Here is an 18,127-nt window from a genome sequence, read left to right as displayed (position 1 = left end):
AAAAGGGGTCGAGAGCAATGGTAGTCGAATGGGGAAAAAGTGGTAAAAATGTGCCAAAAATGGGATGTATTTTAAAGAAACTGAAAATAAGGGAAGAGAGTGGCAAAAATGAGCAAAGAGAATCGTAGACATGGATGGAATCAACAAGAGCTGAAAAGGAGTTAAAGTATGGAAGAAATAGTTTAAAGTGGCATAAGTGGGTGATGGGTAAAATTAATGAATAGTGGCAAAAATGGATGAGGTAAAGAGAAATGAAAAGGGTTAAAAATAAGGAAAAATATTGGTCTAAAGTGGTGAAAATTTGCAGTAGATGAGGTCAAATTGGAAAAGGTGGTAAACATGTAAAGAAATAGTGATAAATTCTATCTAGCATAAAGGGGTTAATAGTAGCATAAAGGGGTTAATAGTGGAAAAAAGGGGCAAGGTAGTGTCAAAAATGGATGGGGAAAAAAGTGATGAAAAGGGGTAAAAATATGGCAAAAATTGGTTTAAAGTGGCAAAAGTGGGTGGTAATTGGTTTGTAGGTGTTAAAAATGGGTATAAATGAATAATTCCAACATCAGAACCCAATATTAGGCAACTGTTAGCAAGGATGTTAGCACTAATGCCACTGATTCAACACACATGATGGGAGTGCCCATTCTGAGTATCTGGGTTTTTTAGTGGCCCAGTCAAACCTGTGGATAGAGCTGCATGCATATTTGCTACCTTTAATGCATGCTTTAAAGGAGCTTAAAGTTTTTCAGACACCTTCAGCTGTCTGAGCTTTTGTGTTTAAGCTATCAATACTAGATATTAGCACGCTAAGACTTAAAGCGGCCTTTTGACTGGTTAGGCAGCTGGAGTAAGAGTCAGCACCTCCAAGGCCATGGTTTCCTGCCACTAAAACAGTGGATTTCCCCCTCTGGATTTCTTGTGAGTCTTTACCCCAAAATGAGTTCAGGTATCTTCCAGTATTCATCATCAGTGAGGGCAGAAGGAACAGTGAGGTTGATAGATCTGTGCAGCGTCTGCAGGGTTGTGGGTACTCTACCGGACCATTGTGGTAAAGAGGGAGCTGAGCTGGGAGGTGAAACTGTCAATTTGCAAGTCAATCTTCATTCCAGCCGTCAGCTATGGTTATGAGCTTTGGATAGTGACTGAAAAAATGAGATCACGGACACAAGCAGTGGAGAGTGAGATTCCTCAGAAAGGTGGCTGAACTGAGCTGAGAGTGAGGAGCTCGGAGTAGTGCTGCTGCTCCTTTTGTATTGAAAGAAGCATGTTGAGGTGGTTTGGGCATCTGATCAGGAGTACTCCCTGTGGTCTTATGGACAGGTCCAACTAGGAGTAGAGTCCAGGGCGGATCCAGGACAGTCCTGTCTGGCCTGGAAGTGCCTAGGAATCTTCCATCATGAGCAGGAAAACGTTGCTTGGGAGAGTGATGTCTAGGTTACTTCACTGATCTTGGATAAATGGAGGGAAAAAAGATACATGGATCAATTAATACAATTCAATGTGTGTCCCTAAGATGGAACAGTTGGTGGGTGATGGCATGTGCTTACAAGTATAGTTCTGAGTCTTGTGCTTGTTAAATAACTGCTCTGATTAAGTTAATTCAACAGAGTGTAAGTAGTGCATTTCTGCTGATGTAGTGAGCTTCATCTTCTGTAACACCAGCCCTCAGTAGCATTCTTGTATGTCACTTGAATGCATGATCAAGTCTTTTTCAGGCTGGAAGAGAAAAAGCTAAAATTATCCCTTTTAATGTGAGGTTGATGCATAGTAAATACAGAATGGTATGAGAGGAATATAAGGATGTCTGCACTGAGTACCACTAGGCCTTTATGTTTTTTCTTCAACCCTGTATAACCTGTGACAATGCAGTGCGAAGTAGGCTATAATTGACAACGAGTATATGCTTCTGGTTTACTGAAGATCCACAGAGAGAGAGGCGAGGAAAGTAGCAGAATAATGGAAAAATAATCTACCTGCTTATGCATTCACACCCAAACCATGTAATTTCAGCCGGGCACTGATTCTAATTCGAGTATCTGTTTTGTATTCTTGTTAGTCTGTCACTGTTCGAGCCATATTGACTTTTATTTATTCGCCCGGCTCCACCGTCAACAGGCTGCGAAAAAATAAAGAAAATCAAAACTTTGTAATCCTTAGTTGTGAGAAGAAAGACTAGCCGTGTCACTTGAAATGTACCCAAATGATCGGGCTGTATTGATCCAAACGCCCGCCAGCCAGAGGTGAGCAGGAAGTTGCCTTAGCTGTGCCTCCAGAAAATGCGGTCAGTGATAGCGTCCATAGATCGAGGAGCTGTGACTTTTCTAATTAGAGAGTTCAAAGCAAACCCAGTTGGATTAGCTAGTGCATGGCTCTCGGCTAGCTATTAATGCCAGGTCAGCCAGACAAACAAAAAAAAAACAGAAAGGCAAGAGAAGAGGGAGCGAGCAGAGCGCCAGGGGGGAGCTGAGCAAGCAGAAGTTGGACAGTGTACCAGACCTGAGTCAAAAAAGTTGTTTTTATATGAAACACCAGGAGGAAATCTTGGATTATAGAGGCCATCATTCTGTTTTTGGTCAAATAACTCTTAAGTTTATTACATCTATTGTTCTTGCTGCATTTTTTTCCACATTTGACCTGAATTTGCCACACACAAACTTCACATTGATCTCCACAAATGATCAATATGGGTGTGAGATTTACCAACATTTTAGCCCAACTTGCCTCAAATTCATCTACTATAAAAACACACAACAGTCTAATTATGTCCAATTTCAGTAGATCATATGCTTATCCTCTTTCTTGTATTTCAGTGTGTTGAGATGAATTTTAAACTGTGTAGTACTTTGTGAAGAAAGTGCTATTTACATTCATGTGCATAAGTTTTAGGTATCTAGGGCACTAAGGATCCATTGCTACAACCCGGTTCTAGAGAGGGGGACAAAGGTGGCCAGTCAAGCTTGACTAGTTGACACATGTGTGTCATCCGCCAGCCAAGGTCAAGATCAACAGCATCTCTTTTGTTCAGGTCTTTTCACCCCTGGTAATGCACCTGGAGGGCGCCATAGGTTTTCAGGGCCCTTGGGACATTCACAGCACAACCAGGGGCTTGTGGCAACCCTTCTACCAGCCAGGCAGGTACCCTAGGCCGTGCTTACCTGCCACATCCTCCCCTTCCTGTGCCCCTAAAGGTGTGAACTTCATTACTTTTTCTACAGATTATTTTCTCAGGCCCCTGATGAAATGCAAGGGCAGAGGTTGTGTCAATCCTCCTTCAGGTGTCCTCAGGCAGCTCACTCACCTCATCTACATCTACATCATTCAGCCTTAATTTTTAGACCAAACATGCCTAAAAGTTCTGCACAGTGTTGTAAATACAGGTTATTATTGTTATATTTAAAGTAACAGATGTTTATTACTGTGTCTTTGTGAATAACTGAAGTCACTGGAATAAAAAGCATCTTTGAACATCAGTTTGGATGTATGTGTGCGGCCTGGGTTCAAATCCAGCCTGCAGCTCCTTTCCTGCATGTCTCACCCCGACTCTCTCATCCTTGTCTCCAGCTCTATTAACAGTCCTCCTTTCTGAATAAAGGCATAGAAAGACCCAAAAATATATAATTTTTTCTCATTTATCAAAGACTCTGACATGTTTTTACATGCTTCACATGTACAGACAGCTGTTGGCTCAGTAGTGTAAACCCAAACCGTAGTGTGAAACCACATCTAAGATTAAAGGTTGTGAAAGGATAAATATACCATAGCTATTTTAAGCCTTCTGACCACTCAGAAAGTACTTTAACTCTACATTTCACTTTCAGCCGGTGTCAGAGCCGAGCACAGAGAGGCAGCTTTCTGTTTTTATGCTCAGTTTATCTGGAAGAGACGCACAGAAAGATGCAATACCCAGTTTTTTTTATATAAAGGCGAAAGAATCATATGTTACTAGCTGCCTTTAATTACATATTTTAATAAATATATATTTGTAATAATAAAAAACTCTTTTCAACGAATTATATTTTGCATTTGTTTAAGCCGTTTTGTTTCTTTTTCTTCTTTCCCTCTTTTTTAATTAATCCATTTGTTTTTATGCCTCCATGCTGGTGATGGCTGGAGGCTAGAAAGCATTATGTTTTAGTGTTGTATGTCCATCTGGCCAACTGTCCAGGCCATTCTTATGAATGCAGTATCTATTCTTTAAACTTTAAGCTCATGTCCACTCTTTCTCAAGGATATACAGATTCGATTTGAGAGGTTAAGGGCCAAGGTCATTGAATCTCATGCTAAGCCTTGTGATTGCAATACCTCAAGAATGCTTTGAACCTTTGTCCACTGTAAGTCCACATGGGATGATTAGAATTTGGATGTCAAATGTCAAGGTCATTGGTCTGATGCCCACCCCTTGTTTATGGTTGCAATATCACAAGAAAGCTTTGAGGGATCTTCTTCAAAATGACACAAATTGTTCACTCTACGCAAGGATGGACTGGGTAGATTCTGGAGACCATAGGTTTAAGGATAAGGGCACTAGCCTTTTGTTTATCCCTTGCTTGTGATTTCAATACCTCAAGAATGCTTTGAGTGATCAAATTTTGCACCAAAGTCTACTCTTACATAACCCCGCTTCTGCTCTAGATTTCCTTGCATATGACCAGGGGCATGGGGAAATAATCTGTTAAATTAATAACAAACTCAATATCTTAAGGGTGGAGTAAGGGGTGGATGTGACGCATAAGCACAGCCTAGGGGAACACCTGGACAGGGTCTGGACAGGAAGTAGGGTTGTCATGAGCCCATGGATGTTCTGTGAATGTCCCAAGGGTCTGAAAACCTCATTACCAAGGTTGACCCAGAAAAAAGAGATGGCCTCAAGTCTGACCTTGGCTGTTGAGCAACACACACATGTGTAAACATGTGTTTAGCTTGACTCTGACTGCCCCCCCCAGCTGTGGGTTGTGGCACATCAGGCTCCGTGATGAATCCTTGGCATCCCACATGCCTAAAACTTGAAGTGTTTGATATCAGGGACTTAACAAAAATGATGCAGTTCCATCTTTAAAAAAGCATCCGTTACAGCCAACATCATCAAAACCCCTAATAAACTGTATTGAAGATCAATGATTTTCACTCTTCTCTTTCTACCTAATAAAAGTCAGAAACTATCTGATATTTCTTTTTAATGGTCACATATTTTTCAAAAATCACTTTTTCAGACTTTTCTAACAAAAATATGTGCCCCTGGCCTGTCCACAATCCCCTCAAGTACCAGAAAATCCACCCCCTCTCTTTCTCCACCTTTGAGAAATTGTGTGCTAAAACAAGCCTTTCTCAGAATTTCCCCTCATGTTGTGTGGCGAGTAAGCACCGCCCCCAGGTTTGGCTGAGATGCTGGATAGCTCAGTGGGTTACCCTGCTGACTTTAGTCTGGGAGATTGATGGTTTGAATCCCAGCCAGGTCCTTGACTTTGGACAAAAGTGTCTATAACATTGTAACATCAGGAGTACCACATCCACTTCCTGAGGGGAGTGGTCGGGGGCTGAGTCAGACAGCTCAGTAACATTTAAAGCTATGGACACAGAAACAGCTGGTTCTGAGCAGGGCTGAAACAAAGGGGTTTTTAGACATGCAAAAATCCAATACTGGAGTGTTTTTTCAGCAGCAGACTTCCCAGGCATGTTTTGGGGACCTCTGAGACCAATATAAACTTGTCTTAAAAGGGTAAAATATGTCCCCTTTAAAATGTGCATAACCTACAAAGGGTATGAATTTAGTTTAAATGTTAACAATTGTCATTATTAAACTTAAAATACCCCCAAATCTGTGGTTAAGAGTTTAGATATTTTTACAAAACACAGAAAAATGTATCTTATTCAATTTTAAAGCTATTTTTAATTGAAGTATAAGCTCTTACAATTAAAAAAGTTTGATTTTGTCCAGTTTGCCTACAAGAATGTGATTTCCATGTCCATTTGTATACTATAAATGATTTCTTTTAGCATGAATTGATCATAACAAAAAAAATTCTTTTCATCAGCCTAATTTATTTGGGGCTTTTGAGAAAACAAAAGCCTCATAAGCCACCATCTCACTCCACCCATGTACATGATCGTATTTTGGACCAGGCCAAGGCCAGTCACCTTGGATGTGTGGGCAAAATATCTCAAGAATGCTTTGACGAATATTCTCAAATTTGCATGAACCTACTCTTTATTTTTAGGGTGAACTGATTCACTTTTTGAGGTCAAAGGACCTTACATGTTGTGAAGTGGGGTTTTGGGATTGTCTTATACCTTTTGGAGTGATATAACATCAGGCTGTAGTTCTAGATATCTTTATTTTGTTCTACTTCTTGGGTTTTATTTACTGTTTTAAAACATGTCACTTTTTTATATAGTCAGTATGTTTTGATATATTGTGCTAAGCCCTTTGAAAGACCTCATTGTTGAAATATTCTTTATAAGTAAGTTTGCCTAGCAGAGGAGGCTATGCAAAGTGCCCTTCAGTACTTGGTAATTCCAATCAAACACATTCACTTGATGCTGCATAGGACTGATCAGGAGACCTTGATCAGCAGAATGGGTCCAAATAGGCTGAAATAGTGTTAGGCTCTGAAGTGCCAACCTTCTGAATGAACAACCAACTTCACCACAGATCCATAGTTGCCCTGACTTGTGAGTTCAGGTCATGCTTTGTACAAACCGAACATCTTATCCAACCCACGTTTGCTGCTATTCAAATGAGGGTGTTTTGACTGAAACGTTCAATGAAGTTCTGCTCCGGTTTATTGATTTGCTCCCTCCCAAAGTTGAAAACTGCAAAAAAAAAAGAATCATAAGTTTTGCAGGATCTGCAGAGGATGAGCAGTTTTGTGTATTTTGTTTACATTGTTGAGAGTCCCAGCAGAGCTTACTCAATCACAGGCATTCAGATGATACATTCCTGTGAGTGATTAAACTTGGTGCTAGTGTGGGAGTTGGTGGCAGCTCTATAAAGCAAACTCTTTCATAAGCAAACTTGAAAATACAATCTGCCTTCAGTTACATATGCAATCTATATTCATGATTATCTATATGTATGAGTTCATGTGCCTGTATTAGCATGTCTACGCTGGTACCTGCGTGTTCACTTATCTGGATACACCCTTAGGGAGACGTTCATTTGATTTATCTTTATACCTTTCAGGAACACATGCCCTCTTTCGCACCCTGCATGGTCAGCCCATAAACCCTTGAGATTCCCGCCTACGTAGACACATATGCATGTACCCCCCACTCAAGCACACATACACGTTTCCCCAACATACTCGCCCGCACAACCTCGAGGGAGACATAAGAAATAAATTCAACACTTCCGCTTACCCAAGAAGCGCCTTAAGGACAAAGAGAAATTTAATCTTGGATAAGCCTCCTGATAGAATCTCTGCATTAGCCCTGTGCTGCTGGTTCACAGCTATCCCATCAACCCTTACCTCCCACACCTTGGCCTGATTCCCTTGCATCTCTTCCTCCTCCTCTACTCTGCTTGTTTTTTTCCTTTAATTTCCTCTCCTCCCTTGCCTCTCTTCAACTATCTCACTACTTTTTATAACTTTCTCTTATTTGTCTTCTCCACTTCACTTTGGCCTTTTTTAGTCCATCCACTCCTTTAACTGCCTCCCCCTTCACACCCATTCCTCCCTCCAGCCTTCATCTCTCCATCTATCCCCCAGTTGTGGGACACACTGTATATATATCTACATTTCTGTTCCCCTCCCTTGTCAGGGCGCTTTAATACCATTGGTATTAAACGCTGGCACGACCTCCTCCGCATACTTAAGCAGGCAGGGATCCTTGTAAGGCTGTTTGAGTGCTTAATATTTTCAGCACGCCGCTGACTTAAGCCCCTTAAGTGCTTTGGCAACACTTATTCCACGGTGGCACCAATGAAGCCCATTAAAAATTTGATTTGGATGTGAGAGAGAGTGTGAGAGAGAAAAAAAAAAGAGGAAAGGGGGATAGGGGACACAATTTGCCGTTACCTCTCTTCTCTTCCTCACACACTGCGACAAAAACAAATACACCCATCAGGGGGTTACCCACACAGGGACTCCGTAGACTCACAGATACACAAGGAGACTCACACTCTCGCCAGTGGTGCAATGTTTGCGATGTGTTTCTCCTTTTTGTCTGTAATTATGTCCTTTGTCGCTCTATAAAGCTCTCTGGGATGACCCTATTTTGTTAAAAGCACTTAATAAATAAATGTGACTTTATTTGACTTGATAATAGGGAACAGCGTGCTTCAAATTAAATGCAGTAAGATGTTTGTAAATACAGCTTGTGGCTGATTAGAAGTGATCAGTTGATTAAGAACAAGTGGAGGTGCTAATATAAAAGCCAAACTGTGTTGCTTCACACTTTACAGGACAATGAATGTCAGAGAGAGCGTGCTTTGTGTCTGTTATTGGATTTCTATCACAGGTTTTATTGCCAATAGCAGTAATGATAGTACGTGTGGAACTGGAACAGTGTTATGCATGATTGGTTGATGCAAAATGTTTTGACGTGATTGACTACCTGTTTGGAATTCTGTTTCATCAGTAGAAAAATGCAGGGCTGATACTGTTTATTGAGCCAGGTTTTATACTTTTCTTGATTTTATAAATCAATCCTGTTCAATATAATTTAGCTTTTCCCCCCCAAAAAATACAAAGCACTCTTTAATGTCAGAGTGAAAACAGATTTCTATGTAATGTAAATCAAACAAAAATATTTTATATAAAATAATCCACTGCATGAATATTCACCTCCTTTAAAGTGACTGACCTAATTCAACAGATCCAGCCAGTTGATGCATGTAGTCTCACATGTAGCGAAATGGGATCACCTGTGTGCAGTGAGTGTGTCTCAAGTGATTGTAGTATAAAGACGCCTGTGTCTGGAAGGCTCAGTCACTGGTTAATAAGTATTCCTGGCTACCATTACACCATGAAGACAAAAAAACACTTGGAGAAAAAGCCATTGAAAAGTGTAAGTCAGGGAAAAGATACAAAAAAAATCCAAGGCTTTAAACATCCTCCACATTTCAGTTAAATCCATCATCAAGAAATGGAAGGAATGTGTCACATGTGTAAATCTGTCTAGATCAGGCTGTCCTCACAAGTGGTGGTGCAAGGAGGAGACTAGTGAGAGAGGCCACTAAGACACCTGTGACTACTCTAGAGGAGCTACAAGCTTCAGCAGCGGAGATGAGAGAGACTCTGAATACAACAACTGTTGCCTGGGTTCTTCACCAGTCACAGCTTCATGGGAGAGTAGTATGACAAAGACAGTGTTAATTTTGGCAGCTACTTTTAATTTTAGTCTTAGTCTCTCAATGTTAATTATTTTTGTTTTAACCACATTTTAGCACTTTCTACCCTTTATTTAGTCTAGGTTTAGCAGTGATGGGTAGAGTACACAGTTTCAGGTAAAAGTACTGCTACTTAATAATAATAATTACTCAGGAAGAAGTAAAAGTACTTTAAAAATAAGTAGTTGAGTAAGAGTAAATAAGTACCTTATTAAAAGACTACTCAAGTAGTAAGTAACTTTATTTTGTGCAGTTTATGAAAACGTATTGCATTACAACATATTATTTAGGGAAAGAAATGTAAACTGCACATTGTCATAAATAAAGTAACATAACTTGTCAAAATAATTACAAACAAGTTTTAAAAATGTCACTCAGTTCTAAAGGAAGCAGTCAAATTATGTTTGTTAATCACAATTATGGGATGAAAAATTCAATACAATGAGATTAAAACTGACTCTCTCATTATAGTTATCTTATTTCTACGTGATGATTTTAATCTCACCTACACGAATTTGTACCTTGCAGTTCTTACTTTTTAATCACATTATATTTATTTTATCATGTGTTAATGATTTTTGGCTCATATTTATGAAATCAATCTTATGGATTGTCCTCATTTCTGACTTTTGGCCCTTTTTATATTTAATTTTTACTTTTTAGCTCCAGTTCATGAATTTTTATCCTGATTATCACTCAACAAGTTTGGCAAGCCAAACTGAAACTTATTAAATTCAACGACAACTCTGGCCCACTAGCCCCACATTATAACCATGTTAGGAATAATCACTGATATAAGAGATAAGCCACATGCACATGATAATAGTATCACCTACGACATAACATTAAATGCCGTGTAAAATCACATTTGTGGCAGAGCTGCATAGGTGGTTGGACATCATTTATCACTGACACAGCTGTGTCTTCGCAGTCTGCAAGTTAAAACAGAGATTTGAACTTATCCATTTAGGTAACCAGCAGTGCAGTTGTTATCTTGTTCAGCTTTCTTACCTTAACGTGCTTTCTTGGATTTGACCTGCTATTTTTGAAGCTTTGAGATTTCCACCGTTTTAGGTAGACACAGTAGGCAGTGCATTATGTGGCTGTTGTTCCTCATCGTTTGAAAGGCAAAGAGTCTTGATGTTGGACCAGGGATGAACATGCTCCTCTGAAGGAGACGCAGGTATTACATCTTCAGCCATTATCTCCAACCGTTGGTAGTTAAGGGGGAGGGGTCACTCCCCTTTTTACTCTGTGGTGCTGAGGATTTACCTCACACTGCTGTGAGAGCTCAGCTGAGTGCAAAAAAATGATTAATGAAAATAAATTATAGACAAGTAAAAGTAGCGACCAGTGTATTGCCCGATGTAACAGATTAAAAGTATAGTTTTTTCATCACAAATGTAACAGAGTAGAGTAAAAAGTACTCTGTTCAATAACTACTCTCAGAAGTAGAATAAAAAAAAAAATACTCAAGTACATGTAACGGAGTAAATGTAATGCGTTACTACCCACCTTTGAGTTTTAGTCAACAAAAGCTCAAACATTTTAGTCTAGTTTTCACCATAAAAAGTCCTCACATTTTAGTCTTCTAGTCCAAGCATTTATTCTCTTGCCTAAATCTGGTACCAAATCATGGTAGTGTGTTTAATGCTTTAATACACCAGCCCTCCATCAGCACATAAATACAGCTGTTTGTAGTTATCACCTTTATCAACAAGACTCAAGATGCACCCTGCAGTGAAGACAAGTAGAAGAGACGATGAAGAAGCGACAAGAATTATCAACAGACTTCGGACAACTTCAGGATCACTCGAAAGCAAAAGTTTGATGAAGGTGGATTTCCTGTGGGAATATTTTGATGAGCGTCACCAGTCCGATTCAGAAGCTTGGTTTGGGTGGACTTTATGTAAATGTGCCCTATTGTTCACGCCCATTACCTGGCCTGCCTGAAGGTATGAAAAGTCCTGAAACTTTGAGCCTGGTTTTGTCAGAACAAATAGAAACTAGAAGTTAAGAGTCAAATGAGCATATCTTTGTTAAATATGCTCAGATTAAGGTGTATGATACACCATTTCAAAGCTTGGAATCTACACTTTCATAATGTGTAAAAAACTCAGAAATGACCTCGGACGACTTGCAGGAGTTTTTACCAGCTTTGGTCACAAATATGGAAAAATATTTAGGATTTTGAATGTCGAAAAAAACTACATTACATTTTGGTCTAGTTTTAGTCATCTTGACGAAAACTAAACTTACTTTTTGTCAGTTTTAGTCATCACAGATCTATTTTTGTTAGTCTTAGTCTAGTTTTCAGCATGGAAAAAGAGGTGTTGACGAACATTTTTAGTCATAGTTTTAGTTGAAAAAATGAACACTGGTCGAAGAAAACTTCTGTCAAATCCTGGCAAGAATTCACTAAAACACATGTGGGCGACTCCATGGTCAAGTGGAAGTTCTTTGGTGGACACCAAACACTGCACATCACCACAAACACACAATCCTCATTTTGAAGCATGGTGGTGGCAGCATCATGCTGTTGTTATGCTTCTCAGCTGCTGGCTCTGGAAGTCTTGTAAAGGTAGAAGGTAAAATGAGGGTAGAATGATCTTATTTAGTCTTCAAGAGAACAACGGCTTTCTGGAAGCTTTCTTTTCCAGTATGACCATGACCTGAGGCATACAGTGGAAGCTTCACAGAAATGGTATAAAGACAACAAGGTAAATGTTCTGGAGTGGCCGAGTCAAAGCCCAGACCTCGGTCCAACAGAGAATTTATGGCTGGATTTGAAAAGGGCTGTTCATGCTGGATCCCTGTGCAACCTGACAGAGCTTGAACAGTTTTGCAAAGAATAATGAAAATGATGAAAATCGCAGTGTCCAGATGTGAAATCTGTTTTCATGTTGGCATTACAGCAGCTTTGGGTATTTTTTTGTCAAAAAAGCCAAGATATATTGACCATGACTGATTTATAAATTCACTAAAAGCATTAAAAACATCCAACTTTTTACAGGCACTGTAACTCATAACAGTCGTAGTCATGCTCATCTCTGCCTTTTCCACATCCGCTTCCAATTGCCACACACTAACATGCACATAGCTCTTGTCAGCAGACAGCCGAGCGCATCCCTGCAGCCATAAAAACGGCCATTTAACATAAAGAGGCACTATGATGCCTCTGTGCGTGCGCCTGCTTGTATAAATTAATGGTTGGTAGATAGTGAAAGGGCCAAACAGACAACCAAATGTACACTCTGCTTCTGTCCACACTGGACAGACGAGCACATTCAGACGCACACACGCCGCCACTGTTTGGTGACCTGAAAGAAAACCATTGTGGCTGCTTCCATCCACACAAACACTCATCTCTAACCTTCACAAAATAGTATGCAAAATATGCAGACACTGATCCCCACACATTCTGACTAAGGGGAGGGTGGACAGGGTTATATAAACAAGTGGAAGCACATAGACAGACAGACTGATGGATGTGATCTGTAGTGATACCACTTTGGGATTATAGCAATTTTCTGCATCAGCAGGAGGATGGTGAATCGAAAGGAGGACATACTTGCAGGATCTAACTAGCTGCTACGGATTGACTGGAGGAGAGAGGAGACGGCAGAACGGATAAACTAAAGACAATTTGAAGGGATCAATTCGAACAACCGAATTGACTTTTGTTTCCGCCCGTCTGCTGCCACGCTCCAGACCTGAGCGCACACCAACACAGAGTAATTTTCTCAGCGTCAGGCAGTTGACCGGTGAAGTCTTGCGCCGTAGGGGGAGATTGGCGATGATCCGCTTTCGGCTTTGCCAGAAGTGTCAGGGCCTTCTCCGTTAGAGCTCATTGTGCTCAGAGAGTGAGAAGGAGCCAGCAGTGTGTAGTTATCTGAGGATGACACCCGCACTTTATTCCATCAGATAGTGCTCAGTGAGGTGTGCGGTGCAGCTTGTCACGCTTTGTCTCTGTGCTACATATTAAACACACATAAAAAACGACACAGAAACTACACACAATGCATTAGGTCCTGACAATCAGTGGAGTTCTGCCCGGACGTTGAACACAGCAGGATTTCAGCTCAATGCGTATGAAGCGAGTGTGTATCTGGAGGGAAACCAGGCACTGACTGCACCCAGTGGAGCATGTTGAAAAGGAAGTTAGGCCAGTCGATGCTGCACGATTATGCTCTCTGATAGCCTATGATTATTCTGTGGAGTCTGAAATTACCATGTAAAATCACTGTCCGTTTACACGACATAGCATATCAAAAAAGGTCTTGCATTCAAGCGAGTAATGGCAGCTACCTTGAGGGAATAATGCGCAACACTCTGGGGTAAAATCACACACCAAAAAAAAAAAGGAGAGTTGTGTCTGAATCTCTGGCTGCAGACTGCTCAACGCCTTACAAGTTCTACACAGGGCAAGCACTTCCACTTTCTGTCTTTAAAGTGCTCCACTCCAGCTCAATAGATTTTATTTAACCTTAGCTATCTCCTGATGTGTTGCAAGATAGTGTCTCCACCTCTTCGGAGACTTGGCCGGCTCGGTTATACCTCAAAGCTACATTGACTCATGCCTGCAGATTTGTCGGGTTAGGAGTGCTGAAACCCTTTTTTGACTCATTAAAACACATTCTGCTTTATTGGCCTAGATTTTGGGTCCTTGAGGGCACAGGAATGTAGGAAGTGCTATTTTTAAAATCAAACATTCAGTCACAATCAGAGGAGATATATTTGACTAATGTAGGAAGGCCTGCTTTAACTGAAATATAGCATTATTGATGTTTTTGCTCCTTTGTGTGTTGTGGTCTGACCTATGAGAGACAAGCAGGCTGTTGTGGTTAAACTGTGTGCCTGATTGTTCGTCCAGAGCCTTAGGTTTGACGCCGCAGTGTACAGTGAGCTAATTAAGCTGACCCTAGTTTGGCTAATTGCACTGCTGCCATTACTAGAAGGCCTCACTTATAAAGAGCAAGGCCTCCTTTGGTCACTTCTGGTGTTGTTTTTTTCTGCTTTATTGATCAGAGAAGCTTGGGCTTTGGTCTCAGGAGGCTTGGAGCACTGTGGTAGAAAATAGCTAGCCTAGCTGGGTTTGCTTTGTTGTTGTGCTTAGATGGGACCGGGCTTCTACTCCTCTGTGTAGCAGCAAGGCCTTTACACTGTATGGATTTAAGGCAACACATTCTGTTAGTTCTTCCTAAGCAGCGCAAGGTGCAAAAGCCAACACTTGAACTTTTTCTCATTGCCCGAAGCTTTTCTTTGTGTGCATTGTGATGTGAAGCTCTAGCTCTTTTAGCGCCTTGAGCTCTGGCCAAACTTCTGTGTTTTGCGTGCAAGCAGAGACGCTACGATTCAGTCCTTTGCAGCTCCAACAGTTTCTTTGCATGCATTGTGATCCAGTGTAGTCCTTTCTTCAAGTCTTGTCCTCAAACAACAACTTCTGTCCGGTTGCGCTGAGGCAAAGCTGGGCGGTCAGTGCGTGCACGTGTCTGCAGCATTGCAGCAGAGGAACAAATCTGTGGGTGTTTGTGTGTCGACTTGTTTTTTCTGTAGCGGTGCACGCAGGGTCACAGAGGAGCCATTGATCAAACGTGCACATCGAAACACACAGATACACACACAAGTTCTCAATACACAATGAGGCCTGTCCGGAGCTGTGTCCTCTGCCGCCTCCTCCCTGCACCCTTCTCTCTGGCCTTGCGCAGCCTGGTCCTGGTCCTGCTCTGTATCACTCGTAAGTCATGCACGCATGAGCACCCACATGTCCATAAACACGCGTACACAGATTAAATGAGACGTGCACTATTGATTCCAGGGGGAAACTCAGGTGTCAATGTCGGGGAAACAAGCCTATAATGCTCACATGTGCACTTTCATTTTGTATAACAACCAGAATGGGGCAATTAAGGTGCAAGAAGAATTTTTTTTCCTGCACTTTTTAATTTCAGCTTCTGCAGATTTGCCTCCAAATATTGTAATGTGATGCCTCTAAGAGAACACCGTGTTAAATACAAAACTAATTGGTGCAGAATAAATTCCCGTGCATGGCCAAAGGAGGAAAAGCTTGCAATGAAATCATGAAATGGGAGCTTTAGATGGATCATTCAAACTGTTCATAATTAAGTCAGAATAAGTAATTAAGATTAATACTAGAGAGAATATCGAGACAGAAGCATGTGCCCGGGAGGTAAAGGGAAAGGGAGAAAAGCAAGTAGAGAAATGAGTGTCTGAGGCTTCCAAAGAAGCAAAGTCGGACCCGAGGGTGGGAGAGATGCAGTGGACTGACTGGAGAGGTTGAAGAATAGAAGGAGAATTAGGTGGGGGGAGTACAGAACAAGACACCAGTATATACAGAGACGGGCTGACAAAGTGAAAGAAAAAAGGACCTGGGTGTATAGAAACTTGTACTGTATGTGAGGTAGTAAGAAAAGGAGGCAGCAGAGAAAGAAACAGTGAGATGGAGAACAGCACAGCCTGTGTGTTTGCAAGACAGACTGACAGAGATGTAGTCGAGGGGCACGGCGATAAAAACAAGAGACAAGGCCTCAAAAAAGAGTCTCATGAGGAAGCCAAGAGTCAAAGTCCAGTCCACAACACAGATTCATGACGAGATGAGTTCAAATTACATACTTGTCAGCTCACACCACTGCAACTGAAGAAAACGACTCTCAGTCACTCCATTTGAAATTTTCTGAAGTTACTGTGGAATAAATCTGTCTCAGGAGGGGCCCTATTGCACAGTAATTGTTTTTCCTGCATCTTCATCATCATGATAATGCATGACATCAGGCTGTATGATTCTTGCTCATCACTGATTAATTTGTTTTCACCTTCATAGCCTCGCAGCAAAATTGCTTTAGTCGCTTTGACTTGTCATAGCTTAAAAATTTAATGAGAGTAATTTACTACGGACAAATTAAGATCTAGGGCCCTAAATTTTTCATCTGTAGTGCCTATGAAAAGTATTCACCCCTTGTATCTTTTACCATTTTGATGATTTCTACTATCAATCGTGGTCATGGTCATGGTCAATACTTTTTTTTTTGACAAAAGAAATTCCAAACAACACCTTTAATGTCAAAGTGAAAACAGGTTTCCACAAAGTAATGTCAAACAAAATATGTATGGTAAAATAAGTGACTGCATAAACATTCACCCCCTCCAAATCAGTATTTTGTAGATGCACCTTTGGCTGCAGTCACAGCACTGAGTCTGTGTGGATAGGTCTCAACCAGGCTTCCACATCTGGACACTGCAATTTTACTCCATCTCAGTGTGATCCTTTTTTTTTTTTCATTCCATCCACAAATTCTTTATTGGATTGAGGTCTGGGCTTTAACTCAGCCACTCCAGAACACTCACCTTTTTGTTTTTAAACCATTCGCTGTATGTTTCGGCTCGTTGTCTTTCTGGAAAATAAATGTTCTTCCAAGGTGTTGTTCTCCTTGCAGACTGAATAAGCTTGTACTCCAGGACTTTCCTATATTTTTCCCACATTCATTTTACCCTCTGCCTTTACAAGCCTTCCAGGGCGGGCAGCCGAGAAGCATCCCCACAGTGTGATGCTGCCACCACCATGCTTAACTATGGTGCATTTGTGGTGATGTGCATTTTTTGGTGTCCACCAAACACTGCATCTTGTCTGATGGCCAAAAAAGAATGATTTTGGTCTCATTAGACTAAAGAAGAAACTTCTCCTACTTGACAATAAGCTTGACTGTGCCACTCTCCCATAAAGCTTTGACAGGTGAAGACTTGTACTGACTTATGCTTTTCAATAACCTTTTACGGGTTGCTTGGAGTGTTCTTTTATCTTCGTGGTGTAATAGTAGCCAGGAATACTCATTAACCAGTGAGTGGACCTACCAGACAAAGCTGTCTTTATACTGCAAATCACTTGAGACACATTCACTGCACTCAGGTGATGCCCATTTCACTGATTGTGAGACTACAAGCACCAATTAGCTGGACCTCTGTTGGATTAGGTCAGTCACTTTAAAGGAGTATATATATATTATGCAATCACTTATCTTATATTACATCTCTTTATGTCATCGCTATTACTTTGTAGAAATCTATAAAGTCAGATTATATTGGCCATGACTGATTTATAAAATCAGTAAAAGGGTAAAACGTCAAAGGAGGTCTGATAGACAATGTATTAGCTTGTGTAGCACTCATGTAGCGTGTAGCATGTTGGCGACAGAAATGATTATCTGGCTAAAGTTTCTATGTGGAAACTTAAACTTTGACCTAAAATTTGTTTGTGTGTCCATTCCCATTTGGCAGTTATCTGTTTCCACCATCCTGTAACCAGCTTTCTGCGACTTGATGAGCTGAAACGTAGGCAACAGCATGAGACGGCTTGATTGTGAGCTGCAACGGCTTGATCCAGACAGCTGCAAACGCTCTAAAATGGTTCTGGGGCATTGAGAATCTTTGGTCTGAACTGGGTTTAAGAGTGATTGAACATGATGCCGAGGTGGCGAGGAAAACAAGAAGAGCACAAGGTGGCGAGGGATCAGTGACAGAATGCCTGCTTCTATTTATACCTCCTGTCATTATTTTAATGTGTTTAATACACAGAGATGTTCTTTTCCCCGCTGCTCATTGGTAAACAAATGTTGCGCTGCTGTGCAAAGAACCTTCTCTCTCTCTCAGATTACTGCTTTTTTGTTTGCATATCAGATCAACAGAAGGACATTGTGTTTGGTGGTAAGTTGAGGGGGATTCTGGGTAAGAGGGGGGCGGACAATGACAGGGGAGTGAGAGGAAGAATGAGTTTGTGTCTTGGCAGCC

The 18,127-nt window shown here is 41.0% G+C and overlaps 1 protein-coding gene across 4 annotated transcripts in view; it reads left to right on the top strand.

Annotated features, from left to right (window-relative positions):
• The window catches only part of cadm4 (cell adhesion molecule 4), a 328,820-nt gene that overhangs the window by 218,946 nt on the left and 91,747 nt on the right, over positions 1 to 18,127 (top strand). For 3 of the 4 annotated variants that reach the window (XM_041793938.1, XM_041793934.1, XM_041793937.1), the window contains exon 1: positions 12,830 to 15,062. The exons of the other annotated variant lie outside the window; for it this stretch is intronic. In XM_041793938.1, the coding sequence (XP_041649872.1) occupies positions 14,966 to 15,062 (97 nt within the window). In that variant the 5' untranslated portion in view covers positions 12,830 to 14,965. Of the gene's footprint in view, positions 1 to 12,829; positions 15,063 to 18,127 lie in introns of those variants that run through there. 4 annotated transcript variants of the gene reach the window in all.

The sequence above is a fragment of the Cheilinus undulatus genome, linkage group 8, assembly GCF_018320785.1.
Source record: "Cheilinus undulatus linkage group 8, ASM1832078v1, whole genome shotgun sequence".
NCBI classification, from domain to species: Eukaryota; Metazoa; Chordata; class Actinopteri; order Labriformes; family Labridae; genus Cheilinus; species Cheilinus undulatus.
This window is presented reverse-complemented; position numbering and strand designations above follow the sequence as displayed.